At 63.4% G+C, this 19,840-nt stretch overlaps 2 protein-coding genes across 13 annotated transcripts; both read left to right on the forward strand.

The window, feature by feature from the left end:
- The first annotated feature begins 488 nt into the window (after positions 1-488).
- NSMF (NMDA receptor synaptonuclear signaling and neuronal migration factor) lies at positions 489-8,832 on the forward strand. 4 transcript variants are annotated; one of them, XM_055330938.1, is made up of 15 exons: positions 489-725; positions 1,134-1,195; positions 1,852-2,358; positions 3,399-3,474; positions 4,526-4,618; positions 5,284-5,360; positions 5,747-5,836; positions 6,312-6,436; positions 6,661-6,744; positions 6,824-6,857; positions 6,935-7,005; positions 7,097-7,176; positions 7,280-7,382; positions 7,593-7,668; positions 7,750-8,832. In XM_055330938.1, exons 1-15 carry the CDS (start codon positions 655-657, stop codon positions 7,845-7,847), a joined length of 1,647 nt encoding a protein of 548 aa, XP_055186913.1. In that variant the 5' UTR covers positions 489-654; the 3' UTR covers positions 7,848-8,832. The 4 variants fall into 4 exon arrangements, with proteins under 4 accessions (XP_055186913.1, XP_055186916.1, XP_055186914.1 ...); XM_055330941.1 differs by having other exon boundaries at positions 4,550-4,618; XM_055330939.1 differs by having other exon boundaries at positions 490-725; positions 5,284-5,336.
- Positions 8,833-14,933: 6,101 nt separating this feature from the next.
- ENTPD8 (ectonucleoside triphosphate diphosphohydrolase 8) lies at positions 14,934-19,769 on the forward strand. 9 transcript variants are annotated; one of them, XR_008665157.1, is made up of 11 exons: positions 14,934-15,128; positions 16,220-16,339; positions 16,434-16,587; positions 16,657-16,774; positions 17,300-17,450; positions 17,586-17,745; positions 17,830-18,060; positions 18,151-18,481; positions 18,586-18,696; positions 18,846-18,980; positions 19,057-19,195. XR_008665157.1 is itself a non-coding variant. In XM_055330920.1 (11 exons), the coding sequence occupies exons 1-11, from the start codon at positions 14,953-14,955 to the stop codon at positions 19,246-19,248; spliced, it is 1,812 nt and encodes a 603-aa protein (XP_055186895.1). In that variant the 5' UTR covers positions 14,934-14,952; the 3' UTR covers positions 19,249-19,769. The 9 variants fall into 9 exon arrangements, 7 of the variants coding, with proteins under 7 accessions (XP_055186895.1, XP_055186860.1, XP_055186880.1 ...); XR_008665163.1 differs by having other exon boundaries at positions 18,151-18,414; positions 18,558-18,696; XM_055330920.1 differs by having other exon boundaries at positions 18,151-18,414; positions 19,057-19,769.
- Positions 19,770-19,840: the final 71 nt, after the last annotated feature.

Consider the following 19,840-nt stretch of genomic DNA (forward strand, 5'->3'; position numbering starts at 1 on the left):
CTCCAGCAACCACTGGCCAGACAGGCAGGACGCCCCGGGTGCGGCCTGGGGCTGAGGCGCCCCGAGCTGAAAGGCGTCCACCCTGATGTCTCGGGCACCTTTCCCGCGGAACATGGGCTGCTCTCCTAGGCTGTGTGCCGCCCATGCCCTCTCAGGTCGTTAAATAGCGCCACTGAGTGCTTTGTACAAAAGAAGGGACAGCTCTGGCCCTACCCTTGGGGTCCGCAGCCCCCGCAAGTCTCTGGGGGGCAGGGAGACCCCTGGCCCGACGGCCCAGGACCTTGAAGCCAAGTGAGCCTCAGCCTCAGTTTCTCTGGTTCCCACCACCCCCATCCCGACCTCCCCGGGGGGCGGAGCCACCGCCCCAGTTCCCTTCGGACGACCCATCGGGCCCCGACGTCACCCGCGGCCGCCCCCAGGCATGACGTCGTGGTGGGCGGGTCGCCTCCCAGCCCCGCCCTCCCGTGACGTCGTGGTGGGCGGAGCCGCCGCCCCCAGCCCCAGCCGCGCTCTCCCCGTGCGGCGGGACTCGCGGACGGCCCCGTGCGGCCATGCGGGTCCCGGGCCGGAGCCCCGGCGCGGTGCGGCTCCCCCGGCGGAGGCGGCGGGCGCGGGGCGCGCTCTGAGGCCGGGGGATGCGCCGCCGCCGCGACCATGGGCGCCGCCGCCTCCCGGAGGAGGGCGCTCAGGAGCGAGGCCATGTCCTCGGTGGCGGCCAAAGTGCGGTGAGTGCGGCGGGCCGGCCGCCGGGGCTCAGCGCCCGCGCCCTCCCCCGCGGCGGAGCTTCACGCCGCGTCCCCCTCCCCCGCTCCCACCCCCACCTCGGCGCCGCTCCCCTCCGAGACCTCACGACGCCCCCCCCCCACGGAGTGACGGGGTCTGGACAGAAGGCCGGCCTGGCCCCGGCCACGCTGCTCTGGGACCCCAGGGCCCCTGGAACTGCCACCTGCCAGCCCTGGGGTCTCTGGGGGTGGGACCGCACGGTCTGCCTGGGGTGACCCCGAACCCTCGCTCGCTGGTGCCCGGAGCCTGAGTGGGGGTGGGAGTGGGGGTGGGGGCCCCAGGCTCCGGTGTCGGGGGAGTCCAGAGGGGCCTGGGTGTTCTGACGGCGCACCCCGCTGTCCACCCTTCAGAGCAGCCCGAGCATTTGGCGAGTACCTGTCCCAGAGTCACCCTGAGAATCGGAATGGTGCAGGTAGGGGCTCTCGAAGAGGTGCCAGAGGGGTGGGTCTGCAGCCCCGCCCCACCCCTACGACCTAGGGATGCTGTCCGGGCCCCAGGCCAAGGGCCAGTCCCAACCCTTGGGCTGTGAGTTCGCCTGCTGCCCTGCTGGGCTGGCTTCCTCACGCCCCCTGCCCTCCCTGGCCCAGAACCCCAGGAGGAGCTCCGAGTCACTCATCACCATGGCACCCACCCAGCCTGGGCCGTTGGCATGGCAACAGGCCTCCTGGCACCCCCAGGGCTGGCACCGCTGTCTCTGGGGGCCAGCTGGTGGGGGGGAGGGGAGAAGTTGGCACTGGGCACACGGGTGCAGTGGTAGGCTGGGAGGTGGCCTGTTTATTCCTGTCCACCCCTGTCACCCACAGGTAGTACAGCTTGTCACCTCCACCCACACACACCCAGGGCCTGGGGCCCAGGTAGGAGGAGGGTGGGAGTCTCTGAGAGAAGTGCGCAGCTTGCAAACACCTTTTCTGAGGATGGCTGGGGCGTAGGATTTGGGCACTGGGGCTGGAGGGCAGCTCCCTCCACCGCTGGGCCAGGCACTCGCTGGGTGTTCTCTGCCCTCGCAGCACCAGGAGGGTGGGAGGGCAAGGCCAGAGGACTGCAGCTCACCTGCTGCCTCTCCCCCAGACCACCTGCTGGCCGATGCCTACTCTGGCCACGACGGATCCCCCGAGATGCAGCCTGCCCCTCAGAACAAGCGCCGCCTCTCCCTCGTCTCCAACGGCCGCTACGAGGGCAGCCTCTCAGAGGAGGCTGTTGGTGGGCAGCCGGCCGGTGAGGGCCCCCAGCCCCGTGTGTACACCATCTCTGGGGAGCCGGCCCTTCTGCCCAGCCCGGAGGCCGAGGCCATTGAGCTGGCTGTGGTGAAGGGGCGGAGGCAGCGGGAGCGGCACCCCCACCACCACAGCCAGCCCCTGCGTGCCAGCCCGGGGGGGAGCCGAGAGGACGTCAGCAGGTCCTGCCAGAGCTGGGCAGGCAGCCGCCAGGGCTCTAAGGAGTGTCCTGGATGCGCCCAGCTGGCCCCTGGTCCCAGCCCCTCCCCTCGAACCTTTGGGCTGGACCAGCCACCTCTGCCTGAGGCCACCAACCGCCGCAAGAAGCTGGAGAGGATGTACAGTGTCGATCGTGTGTCTGGTGAGGGCAGGCCCAGGGGCGAGGGGTGGGTGCCAGGGTTTGCTGGCGACAACCACTGTCCAGGTCATGGTGTGCAGGGTGCCATGCAGCATTAAGTCAATCCAGGAGTGCTTCCTGCAGGAGGGGGACCAGGGGAATCTTGAGGATTGAGCAGGCACAAGACATGGCTTAGTTAGATCAGGCTGCCTCTGGGGAGTCTAAGGACTCGTACCTGCCCTGGGTCCCACTCCCCTCAGGAAGCACATGGCCATCTGAGCCTGGCCTGCCATCGGGCACCCCCCAGGATGGCTCAGCTGTTGGGAGGCTGGTGCACCCTGGAGGCTAACTGTGTCTAGAGGAGAGCTCTGTGGGACAGCGAGCAGCCCCCCTGCCTGCTGGCCCTAGGTCACCTCCTGAGGAGCAGGCTGCCAACAGCTGAGTCCCCACATCATCCCAGGATGCCTTCTGGGCTTCATGTCAGCACAGCCTGGGCATCAGCATGGCCTGGGGTATGCGCTGCTCACCTCAGACCTCCTGCTCCTCTGATGGACACAGCAGGAGGCTGGGGCAGGGGTGAGGCTGAGAAGGAACAGCACGCCCTCCTCCACCCTGTAGGGCCCATAGAGGTCCTGAGAAGGGAGGCCTCTACCCCAGCCCTCTTGGAATGGTCCCAGGGCATGGAGGGTGCAGGCAGCAGAGCAGGCCCCAGAGCCTCCAGAGGCTGCAGCCCTTGTCCCCCTCCCCCTCCCTGCCTCACCAAAGGGAAGCAGAGTAAATCTTGGCCCTGGACACCTTGGACACAGGCTGTGCTTCCAGAGCAGCGCTCCTCAGCCATAGGCAGCTCCGGAGAGAGCTCAGCAAAGACCATCGTCACGAAGCTGCTGAGCTGTCTTGGCTTCAACAGCTGAGCAGGCTCATTTCCTGAGAGCCCCTGCCAGTGTCCGCCCACCTGGGAGAGGGTTAGGAACCTGGTGCCCTTCGTCCATGGGTTTTGGCAGAGCAGGTGGGAGTACAGGCTGTGGGAATTCCCAGCCACCCTCACCACTTGTTTTATCTTGTAGATGACGTCCCCATCCGTACCTGGTTCCCCAAGGAAAACCTCTTCAGCTTCCATACAGCAACCACAACTATGCAAGCGTGAGTCATGACCTGATACACAGCCACAGCCTGGACCAGAGGCCTCCTCTTGGAGCTCGCTGCTCAGGAACTACTGCCATACTCTCCCGCCCCCAGGCCCACCTGCCAGATGTGACCCCAGTGCCGAGGAAGGCAGGGCTGGCCGCTCTGCTCCCCAAGCCCCCCAGCTGCCTCTCCATGCCCCCCTGCCATGGACCTGTCCTCTGCTCTCCTGGCACTGGAGAGCCCTCATGGTCTTCCCCGGCCCTCACGGTCCTCAGGGGACTTAGCCTAGGCCTGCAGCCGCTGCAGGCACCAGTGGCAGTGATTGTTCTAGGCCGCTGCCTCAGCTCAGCTCCCCAGACAGCCAATGACCTGTGTCCTGTACGCACCCCAAGGGGCCATACAGCAGGAGCCCCTTCCCCCCTCCCCCGCTTGGGGCCTTTGGCGCCGTCTCCGTGACACATAGCTGGGTTTTCTAGAGAGGCACCCCTGGCTGCCAGGCTCCCTCCCCTTGTGCTACCCAGCGGGGCCCACCACAGCTCTCAGGCTGGCTGGGGGCAGCCCGACCACATCACAGCACCTGGTGGCACAGGCCAGTGACCTCCACATCCACTGCCCTTTTGTGGGCTTCCTGCAGCATAGTTGGTGCGCTGCCCATACCTGGCGTGCGAGTGAGGGACCCTCAGAGTCAATGACAGGGAAGGCAGTAACCGGGAATCTTGGGGACTGCAGGGGTCGTGGCTCACTGTGTCTTCTTTCTCATGCTGCCCCTCCCGCCGCACCTCCAGCATCTCGTAAGTACCCTGTGGGACCTGAGCCTGAGAGCACCGCGGCTGTCCCTGGGGGAACCCTCCCAGCCCCCAGTAGGTTTGGGCAGGCCAGGGACAAGGGCGTATTGTGCCCCAGCAAGCACCAAGGCCGTGGCAGGGCCTGCCAGGTGCCGGGCGGAGACAGGGTGAGACAGGCCAGGACCCTTCTGCCTGGCCCGGCGCCCTGGATGCCCCTCCAGGCCCTGCGCTCATGTCTCTGTCCCCACATCTCGGTCCCTCCTACCTGCGGCCAAGGGCAGTGCTGACTCGTGGTGGTTTCCCAGGGTGTTCAGGGGCTACGCGGAGAGGAAGCGCCGGAAACGGGAGAATGATTCCGCGTCTGTAATCCAGAGGTAGGGCCTGCCAGCCACTCGCCACCAGGGTCCGTCTCTTGTCTGTGCTGGTCTGGCCTGGACCCACTGGGCTCTGGCAGACCTGATGGGGGAAGGGCGGTGGCGACCACTGGCCTGGCCCTGCTCTGGGGACGCAGCAGGCAGGAGAGGTCATGTGACCTGGGCCGCCGGGCCTGTTTTGGGGGGTCCGTTGACAGCCAGCTAGCCCACCCATGTCTCTCTCTGGCCTTTGAACCCCAGAGCTGTGGGGTCAGCAGCAAGCCCCACCTCAAAGATGTGACCAGAAACCTTGTCCATCTTGGACACTGGACCCTGGCTGGGCACAAGTCTGGGGGCAAAGACCCGTCTCAGGTGGCCCAGGGACACCGGCAGGGAGGGAGTCTCTAGGCTGCACACCTGCCTGGGGTTGGTACAGGCAGCTGGTCTGCCCTGAGCACTGGGAGAGGGGGAGCGGGGCTGGGAAGGCATCGGTGGGTCAGGGCTTCCAAGGGGGCGGTGGGCAGGAAGGCACAGGTGCAAGGATTTCCATCCCTAAGGGGTGCAGGCAGGACCTCGGGCGACATCAGGCCTGGCCGTGGGCAGTAGTGACAAGCAGAGGGCATGGGGGGGCTGACCACCGCCGCCCACCCTGGCGATCCTCAGCAGCCCCCGTGTTTCTTACCCAGGAACTTCCGCAAACACCTGCGCATGGTCGGCAGCCGGAGGGTGAAGGCGCAGAGTAAGACCCCGGGCAGGTGGGCAGGTGGGCGGCGCCGCTCTCCACCAGGGCTTCGCGGGCTGCTCGCTGCTCCTGAAAGACCCCGCAGTCCTAACCCCGCCAGCACCCTCCTCCCCGCTCCAGTACCCGCCCCCCTCCATCCCCTCCTTGGAACCTAGCTCTTAGGCTCCGCCTCTGGCTCCAGGCCCCACCCCCAGCCCCTCCGCACGGTCCGCCTCTGGCCCCGCCCTTGGCCTCTGACCACCCCTCTTGGCCGCCCACCTTCAGCGCTGGCAAGTTCCGGGGGCACCGCTAACCCTGCTCGCCCTCCCTGGGCCATCAGGGGGCATCCAATGACCTTCCAGGTCCCCAGGGGGTCGTGGGGTGGCCCAGGTCGGCCCGCTGCTGACCCCGCTTTGCTCTCACTGCAGCGTTCGCTGAGCGGCGGGAGCGGAGCTTCAGCCGGTCCTGGAGCGATCCCACCCCCATGAAAGCCGACACTTCTCACGACTCCCGAGACAGTAGGTGCCGGCGCAGGGAGGTCCCCTAGGCCCCCAGCTCCTGCGCTGCGCAGGGTCGACCTCCTGCCCCGGCAGCTAGGCTTGTGCGCTTCCGCTCTCTGAGCCTCATTTACCCCCCCTGAGGTGGGGGCGCTGGTACCACCGACCTCGTGGGCAGGGTAACTAAGGGCAGGGCTGTGTGCTGCACCAGCTCCGGGCTGCTGAGTGGCCAGGGCTGCACTGCCCACTCCATCCAGGGCACCCACTCACCCGATTTCACTGGCCTCCCCAGGGTCCCCAATGCCACAGCATCCAGTGGCAGTGTTGCCAGGCTACTGGTGGCCTGTGTTGGTCTCTGTCACCCGCCCTGGGTGCTGGCTGGCCTGAAGGACCCTCCAGGAGCCTTCAGTGTGGGCTCTGTCCACCCCATGTCTGCGGGCTGCAGCTGGGGGTACTGTGCTGCTCTGCAGTCCTGGTGACCCATCCTGCCCCCCAGGTAGTGACCTGCAGAGCTCGCACTGCACCCTGGGGGAGGCCTTTGAGGATCTGGACTGGGAGACTGAGAAGGGCCTGGAGGCTGTGGCCTGTGACACCGAGGGCTTTGTGCCCCCCAAGGTCATGGTGAGGTTGGGCCGTCTGCCCTGTTCCTATTCCAGCCCGTCCTGGGCTGGTGGGGGTGGGGAGTTCCTTTTTCTTCCAGGAGCCCAATTGGCTCTACCTGCATGTGATACAGCCACAAGGCCTCCCCGCAGCCTCGAGGGGGGTGGGGGGCAACCTTGGGGCCCTCCCACGACCCGGGGCTCCCAGGCGGCTGGGCCCTGAGCAGCTCCCCACGCTGTCTCCAGCTCATCTCCTCCAAGGTACCCAAAGCTGAATACATCCCGACCATCATTCGCAGGGACGACCCATCCATCATCCCCATCCTCTATGTGAGTGCCTCTGCCCCTGGGGCTGGGTGGGCTGCTGCCCGCAGGGCTCTGACCCCCATGTGGCCTGTATCTGTTTCAGGACCACGAGCATGCGACTTTTGAGGACATCCTGGGTATGTGGCCTCCAAGCCCCCCAGTGTGTGGGAGGGAGGGTCCCTGGGGAACAGAGCTCACACTGCCCCCTCCCTAGAGGAAATAGAGAAGAAGCTGAATGTCTACCACAAGGGGGCCAAGATCTGGAAGATGCTGATCTTCTGCCAGGTGGGGCTCAGCCTGTGGGCGGGGGCTGGGTGGGGGCAGTGATTGGGCACCCTCCGTGTGCGCCCCAGGGACCAACCGCCGTCTCCTCCAGGGTGGCCCCGGACACCTGTACCTGCTCAAGAACAAGGTGGCCACGTTTGCCAAAGTGGAGAAAGAAGAGGACATGATCCAGTGAGTGGGCAGGGGGGCCACCCCAGCCCCTGCACCCTGGCCCCCCATCCTTGCCCTGGGGGCCTGGGCAGAGGCCACCTGTGACCCACACCTCCCCTCACAGCTTCTGGAAGCGGTTGAGCCGCTTGATGAGCAAAGTGAACCCAGAGCCAAACATCATTCACATCATGGGCTGCTATATTCTGGGGAATCCCAACGGGGAGAAGGTACAGGGACACCCCCCCCCCCAGACCCTGTCCCGGGCTTGCGGACAACCCAACCCCGCTAACCTGTCATTGGTCATTCTACCCTCCTTTCTTTTTTAGCCCCCAGGGTACCTTGTGCTTGAGCCCCGTGGGGGGTCCTGCTGCCCCAACACTGTCCCCCACCCTCTCCCTCCCCCATCCTGAACTCATGGCCCTGCCCTGCCCTTCCAGCTCTTCCAGAATCTCAGGAGCCTCATGACCCCATACAGGGTCACCTTCGAGTCCCCATTGGAGCTGTCGGCCCAGGGTGAGTTTCCAGGCCGGTTGGCAGCCTCAAGTTGCATCCGGGAGCCAAGGCCTGAGTCCTGGCCTTTCTTCTTCTGCCCAGGGAAGCAGATGATCGAGACCTACTTTGACTTCCGGCTGTACCGCCTGTGGAAGAGCCGCCAGCACTCGAAGCTGCTGGATTTCGAGGACGTGCTCTGAGGGCCAGGCCTGCACCCGGCTGCTCCCTTGGACTAGTGGCTGGGGCTGGGCCGCGTGGGTCCCAGTGTTCACGGCCTATTCAGGGCACCCTCAGATGTCCCTCAGGTTCCCTGCCAGGGGGTCTGGCCCTCACTGCACCACGGGCCACAGAGGTCAGAGCCTCGGCCCACGCAGCCAGGGGTTGCCCGGCACCCAGACGCTGATGGGGCCTCAGCCCTGTACCGGGCAGCTCCTCAATGTGGGTTCATAGAAATAAGTGCAATTTTCACACCCCCAAAACAATTCGAAGGGAAGCGTTACTAGTTGAATAGTTCAGTGCTCTGTTACCAGTTATGGTGTAGACAACCCAGTCCGACATGTGTTCAGGACCCTCTCTGCCCCCAGCCACCCCCTAGCCCTGCCGTATTTGATCACCAGCACCAGGGCGGCCCGTCTGTGGGGCAGTGCTGCCCGGCTGTCCGGCCTGGCTCCAGCCCTGGCCGAGACCCCGATGGTTTGCGCTTTTGCCCTCTTGTACCCCCTGCTTCCTCTGACCTCAGCCACACCGGCCCAGCAGGGGCACCTGGGCAGTCGTGGAGGGGGCAGGCCTGCGCTGCCCTGGAGGAGGTTCTGGGTCGAGCTGGGTCCTGCCCGCTCCCCAGCCTCCAGCGGCCGCCACCCCAATGCTACAGTGTGGCTCAGCTCTCGCCTGCCCAGGTCTGCAGCACTCTCCCAGTGCACAGGGTTCCGCGGGGCGGCTGGGCTGGGTCCCGGGGGGCGGGCACCCCCGCAGCTCTGAGCAGCCAGTGGACTGCGGGCCTGTGGCCTTTCTGGGCCAGCTCTTGTATATAGCTGGGGCTCGGGGGCAGGCCCCCCTTCACAGAGCCTGGGTCTGAGGACACTTGGCTGTTCCCTCAGCAGAAGGAGGGGCAGGGGTGTGTGCTGGGCTCTGAATGATGTACGATATATCCCTTAGAGTGACCATTAAACCTGACCCTCCGCTGCGGCTGCCGCCTCAGTCTCCTCTCTCAGCACTGTTCACTGTCTCCAGGGGGCCAGGAACTTTGGGGCCTCCTGGCCTGGGGTGGCTGCCTGCACACCTCTGCCTGGACACAGAGCTGGGGGGCCCCAGACACTCCTGCTGAGGGGCATGCTCCACAAGAGGGTCTAGCTGTGGGGAGGGTGAGCTCCTTCAGGAGGCAGAGCCATCAAGAGGGGAGGGCAGATACCCCTACACCCTGCCACCCCAGCACCAAGCAGAGGGGTCCACCCACCCCTTAGACCCCCTTGCGTTATGGTCAGCGTGACCCTAGGACCAGCTGGCCGTGCTTTGCTGGCTGTGCCCAGTGCTCTCGGTTGGGTCCCCCATGGCCCCAGGATGAAGCAGCAGGTGCTGGGGGCCAGGAGGAGTGTGGGAGCCGAGCAAGTGGGCAGCTGATGTGTAGGTGGCGACGGGAGCAAGTGAACCCATAGGCACGTGGACCAGGTGCTATCCATGCTCATGTGCTGGGCTGTGTCATGTGCAAGGTTTCAGTGCCTGGGCCCTGAGCCCTGACGCAGCCGCCCTGCTCCCCCACCTGCAGCCTGTGCGGCGCTGCCTGGCTTCCTGTCCATGGGTGTCAGTGCCTGTACAACCATGAGGCTGGCGCTCCCCTCATGACCCAGTGGCCTGCATGTTGTGTGCAGCCCTCACCTGGGACCCACTGGAGCCTGGGTCCCTGCCCCTTCCTGTCCCCTGGCTTCTCATGGGCCCTGAGACGCCTCTGCCTTGATGTATGCCCCCTAGGGTCCCTGGGGAAGGCAGAGAGGGGCAAAGGGCGGCCAGCAGGTGACTCTAGGGCTCACAGGCAAATGTGCGGAGGAGACACCGGGGGAAGGTGGTGGCAGATGGGGCCGAGGCTGGCCGGGGTCACGGCTGCACCCCCCGCAGCAGTGAGAGGCGGGGGTGGAGATGGAGGGTCCCCCATCTACGTTCTGTGCTACTGAGAGTAGGGCAGCCCATGGGGAGCTGGGCAAGGGCATGCAGGGGCTGATAGGCACGCAGTCCATCAGGGACCCCGTGGGAGCCAGCGGGGGTACACGGCCCTTCTTGCCTTTTGGTTTGGCACAAACATTAGGATACTTGGTGCCCAGTTCTGGTGAGCGGGCAGAAAAGGTCCCATGGGTCATTAGAGCATTTAAGGAAGGTAGTCTGATGTGGGGGCATCTGGGCCTCTGGCCCTTGATCTGGGCCCAGGTCATGATCCAGGTCAAGCCCTGCACGGGGCACCAAGCTCAGCGGGGAGTTTGAGGTTCTCCCCTCACCTCCTCCCCTGCCCCCCGCACACTCGCTTCACTCTTGCTGTTTCTCTAATAAAGCTGAGGTGCGTGCATGTGTGGCTCCCGAGCAGCAACCCCTGCCCTGCCCCCCTGCCCTGCCCCCCTGCCCCACAGGCAGACGCCCACTGCCCTGGTTCGCGCCTTCGTTGGGGCCAGGCTGGGTCATATTCTGGGCTTTCCCAGAAGCAGGTGGTTCCAAAGGGCCGTTGATCAGGGGGGAGGCCTGCAGGCTTTGTCATAGTGAACAGGGAGCTGAGCAGCAGTGAAGGGAGTCCTGCTCCCTGACCCTGACCTGTGCACCCTCACAGTGACCCGAAGACCTGGCCTGGGGATGGTGCTCGTCTCTCCAGATGGCATGGGCACTACTGGCCTCCACCCTCGAGGCCTTGCTCAAGACATGTGGGCACCTGGCCTGCCCCTTTCAGGCCCTGCAAATGGGCGCTATGATAGAACACTGGGACCTGGTGTGCTAGGGGGGATGACATGAGGGGGGTGCGATTCCTATCCTGGGAGGTAGAGGAAAGGAGCTGTCCATATGGGGATGTACGCACGCCTACCCACAGTGGGTGGAGGGGGACCATGGCCAGGACATGCCCGCTACACCTCCCCATTGCCATCTCCAGCCTGGCCTCTGTGCAGACCCCTCAAGCACCCCTGCCAGCAGCACGGGGCACCTCTGCCTCCCCTGGAACCCTCTGGTGCCCCCTCATCATGACATTGAAGCTCGCACTTGGCACCACCACCTGCCCCCCCGCTTTTGGAAGGGACACGTGCCAACAGCTCCACTGACAAAGTCTGCACACACTAAGGGAGCAGGGCCAGCATGTCTGCGGGCCCAGGAACGGCAGCCATGCAGGCTGAGTACGGAGGAGGCGTGGAGGCCACTTGCAAGGATGTTGGTGACCTGAGCCCTGCGCTTAGGCCCTGCGCCACAGAGCGGCTGCTCCCGGAGGCGGGCCCAGCAAAGCCAAACGGGAGATGCGGTGAAGGGAAGGAGGTGCCATGGTGCGAGGACCACCCAGGCCGCAGGGGGAGGCCAGACCCCATTTCCCAGGATGGTATCCAAGTGGGAGCCCTAGGGACCGGCCAGCAGGGAGAGGCTGCAGCACCTGGCACCATAGCCAGGGTCCCAGACAGAAACTGCCAAGACGACGCACAGACGTGCAAACACGACAGGGCCGTGAAGAGGATGCTGCCTCCAGTGTGGGCGGACACGAGAAGGTGGATGTGGCCTTGCTCACCCTCCACTGAGCTATGTCTGCTGCTATCCCGGTGCTCAAGGGCTTTCCTGCCCTCCACGTCCCTAAGTGATCCTGCAAGTATTGGTTTGGGGATCACAAAAAAGTCTTGGTTAGTAGACAAAATCGTAGACCAAATTGTAAATAGAAACTCCACAAATAAGGAGGACTGTGTCAACAAATGAAATCCAGAAAAATATAAAGAAGAGAATGTAACACCACCAGAGAGAGTCTTCTGAGACTTTAAGGCCGGTTTTGTATCAAGAAAAAACCATGAACACCCTGTATCGAGAGTCTAAGGAAGGAAAAACCACACGGGCGTGTTAATGGACGAGGTGAAAGCACCAGGAAACAGAACTTTCATCGATGAAGAAAACGTCTCCAGCAAAGGAGAAGGGAGCTTCCTCAACTCAAAGGAGGGTGTCTGCCTACAAGCATTGCAAAGCTCCACGCCAAGTGGCTGAACGCTCTTCCCTCAAGGTCGGGGACAAAGCACAGGTGCTGACCCTGCACCTGCTCAATGTGCCAATAAGGCAAGAAAGGGAAATACAATGCAGGCCCATGGGAAAGGAAGTGGTGAGGCTGCTCCTGCCTACCGATGGCAGAGGTTCCAAATCCCGGGAACTAATGAGTGAGCACTGGGCTGCAGGCCAGCACCCGAGGACCAGCTGCATTCTTACTTGCTCCTCATGGACAGTTAGCTGAAATAAAATAATACAATGTAGGTGCCTGGGGAGCTCAGTGGCTGAGCGTCTGCCTTCGGCTCAGGGTGTGGTCCTGGGGTCCTGGGATCGAGTTCCGCATCAGGTTCCCCGTGGAGAGCCTGCTTCTCCCTCTGTGTCTCTGCCTCTCTGTGTGTCTCATGAATAAACAAGTAAGATTTTTAAAAATAATAATAGGATGTGTAATAGCTCCCACAAAAATGAAATACTTGGGTACAAACTAACAAAATACACACTATAAAATATAAGACCAAGACTTGAAAGTCAGACCTGAGACTATGGAATGACCAGAAGAAGCTCCTTGGTGTTGGTCTTAGTGATGATAGTCACCAGCACAAGAAATAAACAAGTGCAACTACATGAAACCAAAAATCCGCTAACAGAGGAGCCCGTCCACGGAGCAGACAGGCAGCTTGCAGATGAGGAAAGATCATTGCCAATTGTGTCTGCTGGGGGCTGGTGCCCAAAATTCACACGGCTCAGTAGTAAAAAACAAAAACAAAAAACAAAGAACAAGCTGATTAAAAGATGGGCAGAGGACCCCACAGACACGTTTCCAAGGAAGACCTCCCAATGGCCAATAGACACGTGGAAGATGGTCATACCCAGCTGCAAATCCAACCACAATGAGATGTTACTTCACACCTGTGACAGTGGCTCAAACCAACAACATGAGACACAGCAGGTGTTAGTGAGGACACAGGGCAAGGGCAAGGGCCTCCTGGCCTGTGGGCAGGGATGCAAACTGGGGGCCTCTGTGGGGATATGGGGGGCTGGTCCTCAGGAGGATGAAACTGGAGCCGCCCCAGGACCCAGGCTTGAACCACCAGACACTCACCCAAAGGAGACCAACATGCGAGTTTGAACAGATCTGTGCCTGCATCATCACAGCATTACTCAGGGCAGGATGGAGGCAACTTGTGTCCAGCAGGGGATGATCGGAGGTGGATGGGGCGGGTCCGTGGGGCGGAGTCCTGCTTATCAGGCAGATAGAGCTACAGCCTGTGACTCCCATACGCAGAATGTGTGAGACAGAGAAATGGGTAAACTTGGCCGTTGTGTTCAAATAAGCTGAATTCAAAAACACACATGTGCAGGATCGTGGTTCTGAAAACTAGAAATTCTGGCCAAAGAGAATATTTAAAAGACCTAAATCCTAAATAAACAGGACTGTGTTCGCAGACCCGAAGGCTGACACTTGTGAGGCTGTCAATTCTCCCTAAAATGGTCGCAGAAATTTCAGAAGGAGGTTTTGTAGCTAGAGAGGCTGGCAAACTACCTGGAAGCACATAGGAGCGAGGAGAACTAAGCAACTTTCAGGAGACATGAAGCTGGATAGGGGCTTTGCCGTGCTCTCAGGGCTTCCAGGGCATAGCAGCCAGAGGTACACGCCGGCCCCTCTCAGACAGACATGGGGAAGGCGGACACAGCAGGACCCAGAAGAAGGCCGCACACGTGGCCAGGTGCATGAGAAGGGGGCATGAGAGGTCATGCGGGAAGGAGGGTGCTCTCGGCAGTGGGGCCATAGTTGGGCCATCCCTGCATGGTGGCCGTGACCTTGGCCGAAACCACGCAGTGCATGCGAAACAGAGGCACTGTGGCTCTAAAGACACGTTGTGAACCAGGCATCTCGGAGACTAGCAGCTGGGCAAGAGCTTCCAGTAGAGGCAGGAAGGGCAGGGAGCACAGGCCCAGGGAGGGCAGCCCTAGGGCAGTGGGTGGGCACTGGCCTCATGGCCACAGACGGTCCTCCTTTCCTGGTTCCGGTGCCAGGTCGTGAGTATCCCTAGGTCAGTTAGGCCTACGCATACGTCAAGGGGGGGGTGTCTCCTGATGGACTGTCCTTGCAGCCGGGGGTCACTCAAGCCCCTGAGCCGAAAGCCGCCTCTTCAGACTCCTTGACTCTCATGGGAAGAAATGAAAGAATCCAGTTTACAGGGAGGAGATGTGACACGTCATCGGGGAAGATGCGTGTGCACATCAGTGCTGCACAGGTGTCCAGGATCCCAGCCATGGGGGCAATGTGAACCCATAATGAGGCTTCACCCATCAGATCAGCTGAAGTTAAAAATCATGACCCCAAATGCTGGGGAGGAGGCGGGAAGCTGGACCTTGCTGCAGACCTGGGCGGTTTGGAATCCAGGTCAACATGACTTGGCCATGTGCAGTGTGTCTCCCGGGGGCGATCAGGGCACCAGGACCTCCACAGCCACGGCCAGGGTGAAGACTCCCCAGATGCTTCCCCAAGGGCAGGCCAGCCAACATGCACCCCATCTATACGGACTGGCCCAGGCGCAGGAGGGACCAGGAAGCACTCTGCTCTGCGTGGGGGCCACCAGGCTCACCCAGCCCCGTGGCCAACTCCCAGCAACAGGACTGTGACCAGAGGCATTTGGCAGCGTGGGGGACCAGGGGGACAGGGCATGACCCAAGGGGCACGGGGAGGGGTGACTGGTGGTGTTCCTGTGTGTCTACACACGTACAAAAACAGAGCGACTTCATTGTACACTCGAAATAACTAAACAGCAGCACCAGGGAGCTGGGTGTCCCTGTCCTCCCTGGACCATGTGTTAGGCCTCCTCAGGCCTTTGCTCTGGCCAAGCCCTGGGTCACTGGACTCTGACCTGCCCTTAGGCCAAGCCCAGGCTGCCCGCAGGGGAGGGCAGGGTCAGAGGGCAAAGTCTGTGCGTGCAGCCTCCAGAGAGGGGTGGGGGCCCCTGGGCGGGCCACTGAGTGGGGCAGGTGGGGCGAGGTCATAACCCTGGGGGGTGACCCTGGGGGATGGGGGTGACCCCTCGGCGGGGCCTGAGCTCACTGCACAGAACTGGTGGCCAGTCTGGATTGGGCATGAACAGTCCCACCGGTGGGGACCCTTCCCAGACCCTGTCACCTGCTGCTGAGGCCCAGGTGGAGGAGGGTGGTGACCAGCAGAGGGACGGAGGCGGGACAGCACTTGGCAGGAGCCCAAGGGACGGGAGCCACCCAGCTCTGTCCTCGCTGCAGCAGTCTCTCTGGCAGCACAGGTAAGGGGGGGCTGTCCCGGTCAGAGGGGGGCTGTCCTGGTCAGGAGGGGGCTGTACTGGTCAAGGGGGGCTATCCTGACAGTGGAGGAGTTTGCCCATCCTCTGGCTGGGGGTCTCAGGATGCGTGTTCTTGGGGGGAGCTCTGAGAGGGGTTTTGGCATCCCTGGGCCCTGCCTGTGATCTGCATGCTGGGTGGGGACCCAGGCTGGGTCTCCTCCGGACCTGACAGGCCACCCACCTTCTGAGTCTGTCCCTCCTGCCTTAAAATGGGACCCTCACCTCGCAGCCCATCCTGTCCCTGGTCACTGGGGGCCATGGCCTCATGGTACTACCTCCCCTGCCCCTCACTCAGCTTGAAATCACCTGCGTTTATCTCCATTTCTGTGAGGGTCACAGTGGACACCCAGTCGCAGGACCCGTGCTAGAGAGCACGGGAGACCCCAGGGAGTGGTGCCTTCGGGGGGGACACCAGGTGCCTAGACTCCTGAGGGCCCCACACACGGCCTGGCCTGGGGTGTTGGGGCCCCTGTGCCAAGTGCGTTCCTGGCTCAGCCCAGCCAGTGGCCCAGAGCCCGTCTGGAGCCAACTAAACCATTTCGGAATCCAATGACAGAAGCCAGGGGTTGTTTTTGGTTTTGTTTTTTTTTTTCTGGGGGGAGGGGTTGGGTTTTCAACCAGAAACCAGCGTCTTTGTTCCAAGCTCCCCGAGCTCAAGGTCCTTAGTCATGACGTGCTCCTCAGGCCCCTGCCAACCACACTCCTCAGAGGACACTTGAGGCTCCCTGGACCCCCAGCCAGGCACCTATGCCCACCAGGATCAGGTTGGGGCTGCAGAGAGGAGGCAGGAGGGCGGCAGAGGAGGGGGGCTGGGTCCCTTGAGGTCAGTTGCGCTGACCTGCAGTGCAGGACTCCTTCCCCCAGGAGGGTGGGGGAGGGGGCTTCCTAGAAGACACCATGGCCCCGGCATGAGGAAGAGGCTCCTCTGGATGCCACCGCCTCACCATTGCTCATCTCAGGCTAGCCCTGGCCCCGTGGCACCCCAGGCAGGCCTGGCTCTGACATGCTGGTCTTCGGCCCTGCCCACCAACCAGTGAGGATAGAGACCCACCAACCAGGAAGGACAGAGACCCACCCACCAGGAAGTATGGAGGCCCACCGACCAGGGAGGATGGAGACCCAGTGACCACGGAGGACAGAGGCCCAGTGACCAGGTAGGACGGAGGCCCACCAACCAGGGAGGACACATTGACCTTCCAGGGCAGGCAGCGTCTGCAGCTGCAGCACAGAGAGTCTGGGTGCCCACAGGTGCCCCCTCTGCAGGTACCCAGCCCTCATGGGGCCAACCTGGAAGCAGCGGGTCCTAAGCACCCTGCTGGGGGCCACAGTGGCCTCAGGTCTCACCACGCTCATCCTCATCCTGGTGGAGGCCACCAGTGTCCTCCTGCCCACAGACACCAAGGTAGGCCCTGGGCTGGGGCAGGAGGAGGCTGGGCAGGCGGCACCCTCCTGACCCTGCTGTCACCCTCAGTTTGGGGTCGTGTTTGACGCCGGGTCCACCCACACGTCCCTCTTTGTGTATCGGTGGCCAGCAGACAAGCAGAACAGCACAGGCGTGGTCAGCCAGGCGCTGGCCTGCCAGGTGAAAGGTCAGGAGGCAGCACCGTCAGCGGTGTGGGTGTGGACAGCTGTGGCCTGCTCCCTGGGTGGGATTCACGTGCGGGGGGGCAGGAGTGGCACCAGCTGGGGGGAGGCCGGAGCCAGTGGGGGCTGCGTTCGCATCCTTTAGCAAGTCAGTTAATTGACCCGAAAGAAAAGTGGTCAGAGAGGTTGAGGGAGTGACCTGGGTGGCTCAGCTCATGGTGGCACTGGAGCCGAGCTGTCTGCCCGCAGGGACCTGGCACAGCACCCACCAGCCTGTCATCCCCTCTCCCCGTGGCGTTGCAAGGCCTTCCCCGTGTGTGTCACCACCCCCTGTCCTCCCTTAGACAGACATGGGCCTTGGATTCAGGGCCCCAGGGAGCCTGCTGAGCCTCCTCTTAAGACCCTTAATTATATCTGCAAAGACCTTTTTCCCAAATAAGATCTCACCCAGAGGTCCTGGGATAAAGACACTGCCGGGCCTCCTGGGGGCACCGAGCAGCTACAGCCCTGTCCCGGGTGCTGTGTTTCAGGGCCAGGCATCTCTTCGTATGCCTCTGACCCTGCGCAGGCTGGGGAGAGCCTGCAGGGCTGCCTGGAAGAGGCCCTGGTGATTATCCCACAAGCAAAACATCAGGAAACGCCTGCCTTCCTGGGGGCCACTGCTGGCATGAGGCTGCTCAGGTGAGGGCGGCCCAGGGCCCAGTGCCCAGCGCTCGCAGGAGAAACCCCCAGGAGCTGAGGGGCCAAGGCCGCAGCAGGTAGGTGGGCGGCGGGGCCGTGGGTTTCCCACTTGGGCAGCTGGTCCCGTCCACGCAGCCAGAAGAATAGCTCCCAGGCCACAGCCATTTTTGCGGCAGTCAGCCAGGCCCTGGGCCGGTCTCCCCTGGACTTTCGGGGTGCTGAGCTCCTGACTGGGCAGGACGAAGGTGCCTTCGGCTGGATCACCATCAACTACATCCTGGGCAGGCTGGTCCAGGTGCCACAGCTGCCCCAGGGAGGGGGACCAGGGCTGGGGTTGGTGTGGCAGGTGCCGGGACTCACTGCACCTGTTGGTCCCCAGTACTCTTTCTCTGGAGAATGGATCCGGCCCCTGGAGGGGACCCTAGTGGGCGCCCTGGACATGGGTGGGGCCTCCACGCAGATCACCTTTGTGCCCAGAGGCCCCATCCTGGACGAGAGCAGTCAGGCCACCTTCCGCCTCTATGGCTCTGAGCACCGCGTCTACACCCACAGCTACCTGTGCTTTGGCCATGACCAGATGCTGACTAGGCTCCTGGCTCAGCTGGTGCAGGTTGGCCTGGCTGCAGGGAAAGGGGTGGGGGGCAGCAGGACAGCCTCTGGGCCTGTGCTAGGCTCCAGGCTGCCCCCTGACCTCTTGCAGGCCAGCCCCGGCCCCGTGGTCTGCCACCCGTGCTACCATAGAGGCTACCGGGCCATGCTGTCCCTGGCCACCCTGTACGAGTCACCCTGTGTGCATACCCTGCCCCCCCAACACGGGGCAGGGAACCTGACCGTGGAAGGAACGGGGAGCCCCACAGCCTGCGTCTCAGCTATCCAAGGCCTCTTCAACTTCTCCAGCTGCGAGGGCCGAGGACACTGCACCTTCGACGGGGTCTACCAGCCCCCCGTGCAGGGCCAGTTCTATGTGAGCACTGTCCTGTCCGCCCCCCGGGTCCCAGCCTCCTTCTGGAGCCCCAGGGGCCTGATGCCAGGTGGGGGCCTTGGGGACTCGGCCTGCCGCACACTGGGGCTCCCTTGACCTGGGCCCCCGGCACCGGCCCAATGCAGGCGCGCCCACCTGACTCCTTGTGCCCAGGCCTTCTCGTCCTTTTACTACACCTTCGCTTTCTTGAACCTCACGTCCAAGCAGCCGCTGGCCACTGTCAACACCACTGTGTGGGAGTTCTGCCAGAGGCCCTGGAAGCAGGTGGGGGACATGCGGGGTCCCCAGCACAACCTCCTGGTGCCCTAGGCTGCAGTAATCACAGGCACGACCCAGGCCATGTGCTTGGGTGGGTCCAGCCCCCATGGGACGGGAGGGGTGCATCCCCCGGCCCCTCACATGCCGGCCCCCAGGTGAAGGCAAGCGCACCGGGGCAGGAGCGCTGGCTGCGTGACTATTGTGCTTCGGGCCTGTACATACTCACGCTGCTGCTGGAAGGCTATGGCTTCAGTGAAGAGACCTGGCCCAGCATCGAGTTCCGCAAGCAGGTGATCACCTCCTGGGCCCAGCCATCCAGGGCAGGGGCTCTGGGGCAGCTGCCCTGACCAGCCTCGTATCCCACAGGTTGGCGGCACCAGTATCGGCTGGACGCTGGGCTACATGCTGAACCTGACCAGCATGGTCCCAGCCGCCGTGCCCGCCCAGTGGAGGGCCCAGAGTTATGGCGTGTGGGCAGCAGGTGCTGGCTTCATGGTGCTTACGCTCGGGGCCACTCTTGGAGCTGCTGCCGTCCACCTCCTCCGGACCCACGGCTGAGTGGGCCACCACCCACTGTTGGAGGCCCAGGCCCAGCTCCCACAGCCCGGGGCTGCCTTCTGCGCTACTGACCCATATGGCCTCCCTGTCCTGGGGGCCCTGGTCTCGCGCTCAGACGGCCACGCTCTGTCCTCAGGGTTGCTGTGGGCTGGTCAGGGTGTGCTGTGGTCCCCCTCCTGCTCCCTTCCCGCCTCCCCCTCCTGCCCCCCTCTGCTCCCCTCCCGTCACCCCCTGCTCCTCCCTTGCCCCCCTCAGCTTCCCTCCCACCCCCCTCAGACACCCCTCTGCTCCCCTTCCCCACTCCCTCTTTCTTCCTCCTCCCTCCCCAACCACCCCCCCCACCCTGCGCCTCCCTCCTACCCCCTCTCCCGCTCCCCCCCTGGTCACCCAGTCCTCCACCACACTTCCCCAGGGCAGTGTGGTCTACTGCATTAGCAGGCTGTGGGGCCCAGTCAAGCCCAAAAGTGGGGGTGACCTCGTGGCAGGGAGGGGCCTGGCTCCCTGGGAGAGGCGGGCAGGGCCTCAGGAGGAGGCTGGGGAGAGGCCAGCTGCAGCCCTGGTAGTCTGCTGCCTGAGGGAGTAGAATCCAGGC

The sequence above is a fragment of the Nyctereutes procyonoides genome, unplaced genomic scaffold, assembly GCF_905146905.1.
Source record: "Nyctereutes procyonoides isolate TBG_1078 unplaced genomic scaffold, NYPRO_anot_genome, whole genome shotgun sequence".
NCBI classification, from domain to species: domain Eukaryota; kingdom Metazoa; phylum Chordata; class Mammalia; order Carnivora; family Canidae; genus Nyctereutes; species Nyctereutes procyonoides.

Excerpts from the sequence above, each read along its gene's own strand:
- NSMF (XM_055330938.1), top strand. The coding sequence starts at position 655 with ATGGGCGCCGCCGCCTCCCGGAGGAGGGCGCTCAGGAGCGAGGCCATG. Across the intron at positions 6,437-6,660 it reads TTGTGCCCCCCAAGGTCATG|CTCATCTCCTCCAAGGTACC; the intron begins GTGAGGTTGGGC and ends CGCTGTCTCCAG. Across the intron at positions 7,383-7,592 it reads GGAATCCCAACGGGGAGAAG|CTCTTCCAGAATCTCAGGAG; the intron begins GTACAGGGACAC and ends CTGCCCTTCCAG.
- ENTPD8 (XM_055330885.1), top strand. The coding sequence starts at position 14,953 with ATGAACAGTCCCACCGGTGGGGACCCTTCCCAGACCCTGTCACCTGCT. Across the intron at positions 16,588-16,656 it reads TCCTGCCCACAGACACCAAG|TTTGGGGTCGTGTTTGACGC; the intron begins GTAGGCCCTGGG and ends TGTCACCCTCAG. Across the intron at positions 18,981-19,056 it reads GCATCGAGTTCCGCAAGCAG|GTTGGCGGCACCAGTATCGG; the intron begins GTGATCACCTCC and ends CGTATCCCACAG.